The sequence below is a fragment of the Leguminivora glycinivorella genome, chromosome 15, assembly GCF_023078275.1.
Source record: "Leguminivora glycinivorella isolate SPB_JAAS2020 chromosome 15, LegGlyc_1.1, whole genome shotgun sequence".
Taxonomy (NCBI): domain Eukaryota; kingdom Metazoa; phylum Arthropoda; class Insecta; order Lepidoptera; family Tortricidae; genus Leguminivora; species Leguminivora glycinivorella.
Window position 1 is genome coordinate 12,406,773 of NC_062985.1, and position 3,325 is coordinate 12,410,097.

At 40.2% G+C, this 3,325-nt stretch overlaps 1 protein-coding gene across 1 annotated transcript; it reads right to left on the minus strand.

Moving 5' to 3' along the window:
- Positions 1 to 1,591: 1,591 nt before the first annotated feature.
- LOC125234198 (formin-A-like) lies at positions 1,592 to 2,881 on the minus strand. The gene has a single exon (XM_048140406.1). It carries the CDS (start codon positions 2,879 to 2,881, stop codon positions 1,592 to 1,594), a length of 1,290 nt encoding a protein of 429 aa, XP_047996363.1.
- Between the last annotated feature and the right edge of the window lie 444 nt (positions 2,882 to 3,325).

Here is a 3,325-nt window from a genome sequence, read left to right on the forward strand (position 1 = left end):
CAAATAATACGAGAAAATAGTAAAAATAGGTATACGTCTTGGATCATACTTTCCCTTCATATCAAAGTAATTATTAATGTTCTTTGAAGCGTTATAATCCGGTCACAGACGTATTACTTAGGGTTCACCCTGACGGATCTCGATTTCACAAACTCCTATTTCAGTACAACTCTAGTATAAGAACCCAGTTTATTCCCATACAATAAGATTGGTATTTCAAGAAGACGATTTTTTTAGAAACGAGGTTGTAATAGTAATTTTCTGCTATTGAAACTCGCGACAATATGGTATTGTGCACGAATAATGCCGACTCCGCCGTACCATGGCGGCTTTTCACGAATCTACACTTTGTAAAGATGCACTAATATGAAACGGCTTTTGTAAATAATTAGATCGTGTAATTTACTCTTTATTATTAGTTTAGATTGAACAATTAGCAGTTTAATTACCCAGTTTTTTTTTTTTTGTAATTTTATGGCCTGGTATCTAAGACCTTTAAGCCAAGTCTTTATTTTTGATGGTGATGAGTCAGTTCTTTGTTCACTTCACAGTTCATATTTTAATATCACTAGTTTCACTAAAGCTGTCTTTATTTTAATGGTAATGCGTTTGTACGGTTTTTTAAGTTGGTTCACTTCACATTTCACACATTTAAAACTCACTTTCGTTGCATACTGTCAAACCGGTGTAACGTCAAACTGAACCAAAAGTGTTTTTAACGAACTTATAAATTGGTTGATAATAGTCCACATTTTGCAACAACACTTTTAGGCGGCGGGAGGGGTCGTCTGTGACTTCAAGCACTTCCTTTTCAGTTACCTCAGTGGCCAGAATGAGACGAGCCATGGAATATGCTGGACACGAAAAGACTATATGTTGTACATCACAGATGTTACCACAGTTGGTGCATTTGTCATCACCAATGATCCCAAGTTTGGCTAGGTGTGCAGGTGTTTTAGTGTGACCAAAACGGAGGCGGTTTAAAGTTGTGATGAAGTCGCGACTTGCTGTTCTTAACTTGTGGTACCATGGCTTAACTGGTAAGTTTGCTTGGATACTTCCATACCATTTTCCTTTAATTTCCTGATCTTTTTTCCAAAACTCCTTCCACAAACTTCTTATTTCATTATTTATTGTCGAATAACAATCTGTCATTGGTATATTTATCATTAATGATACATCTAATGGGTTAAGTCCTTCATTTGCAGCCTTATCAGCTATCTCATTTCCGGATATTCCTTTATGTGAAGGGATCCACATAAAGGAAATTTCAATTCCCTTTTTCTTATAAATAGTAATCATTTCTTTTATCTTAAAAATTATATACAAACTTTTGAAATGTATCTTAAAACTTTCTAAAGCTTTAATTAAACTTAAAGAGTCGGTGAGAATAAGAAACTTTTGATGACTATTTACATGACTTATAATTTTAATGGCCTCTAAGGCTGCATATGCCTCTGCAGAGAAAATACTAAAGTTACCGTTCAGAACAAAGCTTTGGACAAATTTGGTTTGAGGATTATAAACAGCACTACGTACATGGTGATCTCCTTTACTACCATCAGTATAAAGTTTATAGACTTCTTCATTTTTACTTAAAAACGCCCGCGGCGGCGGCCGGGGGCGGCGGGGAGGATGGCGGCGCGAGGCGGGGCGACGGCGGCGAGGGGAGGGGTGGCGGCGCCGGAGCGGGCGAGACATAGGTCAGCAGCGCCAGAGCCAGCGTAGCTAGGCTGGGCGGCGACGAGGCCGGCGAGACGAGGGCCGGCGGCGATGGAGCCGGCCCGGCGATGGACGGTCGCGATGGAACCCGCTCGACGACGCCCGGCGGTGACGATGGCGGTTGAGCCGGTACTGGCGCAGGATCCCCGAAGCTCGAGACGGGGTGAAGGTCTCTGCTGGGCTCGAGCGCGGGGCTCGGGCGCGACGCGAACAGCGCTCGCAGCGCGGGCGATCCCGGCGCGGCTAGGACGGCACGCAGCGCGGGCGAACTCGGCGCGGCGGGGCGCGTCGGTGGCCGTGGTGACTCGAAGCTCAGGTTGTAGCCGCTGCCCGGTTCTAGAACATTATTCATAAAGGCTATGTACTCCTGTAAAGCTTTACTTGACAATTCATCCCTATTAGTTAAGTCTATCAACTTTAATTCTAATTTTTTTAATTCATCGGAGCGGAGATTCAGCTCCTCAGTTGTCCTGTCTAGTTGATATTGACAGTTTAAAAGTTCCTCGCTGAGGGAAACACTTTTACATTTAGATTGCACTGTCTTAAACAGTGAAGTATGACGTTTCAGCAAAAGCTTTGATTTCTTAATGAATCTGTTCAATTTCAAGTATTTTTTAATTTTATTGTTACCTTTCAATGTAACTCTAACATCACTGTGGTCCTCAAATTGCACAGAATTTTTAATATCTAAAGTTTCTATTATTGGAGAGGACACTGTACTATCAAGAACTAAATCTACATCAAAACTATTTAATTCAGCAAAAATACTCATATTATTGTCAGCGGGCACGGGGTTGCCAAAGCAATACTTGCAAATATGTTTTGATTCCGACTCCTCCAGTTGCTGTTGCAAGTCCCGGACGCGTTGTAACGCCAGCTCGTGTATATCCTGGCATTGCTGGAACCGGTTGACAATGGCCTGCAGTTCATCGCGCTGCCCTTGCAAGTCTTCATACTCAACGTCTTGGTTGGCGAGTTGATTTTTTAGTGTTGTGTTTGTTCTTACAACACGCTCAATCTCCTGTTCACTCTCTTCTTGTTCTTGAAGGAGCTTTTTGTTCAGCTCGTTGGCTGTTTTGAGCTCCTTCTGTAATTGTTGCATTTTGGCAATCAGGACGTCCCTCCTTGTAGTCATCTTGGTAGGTTGTTCTGAAGACATATTTGTAATTTGAGACAATATAGCCAATAAAATATATGTATAGGCAGTGAGAATTTGTAATTATTAACTTAATACTTGCACTTGATACACTATTCAATAATAACAATATGACTTTAATGAGTAAATCAAAATTTACTAATCTTAATTCCTAGTGTATGATAACATGTAGTAGGTTTTATAATTCACTTTATTGAAAGTTTAACTGGTTTCCACTGTGTGTAGTCTTATTGTTTTTGAAGAGATTTAACAATGAACTAAGAAACACGGTAAGTTAAAACACTAAACAAGTTGTCATCAAAACATGTACAAACATAACCAAATACCTAATGACTACTAGCAATTTGAAAGATTACATGAAAACTGTATGTAAAGATTATGAAAACAATACTCATCTGTAAATATCTTCGCAGAAACACTTGTAAAACGGTGTATTTTTTAAATTTC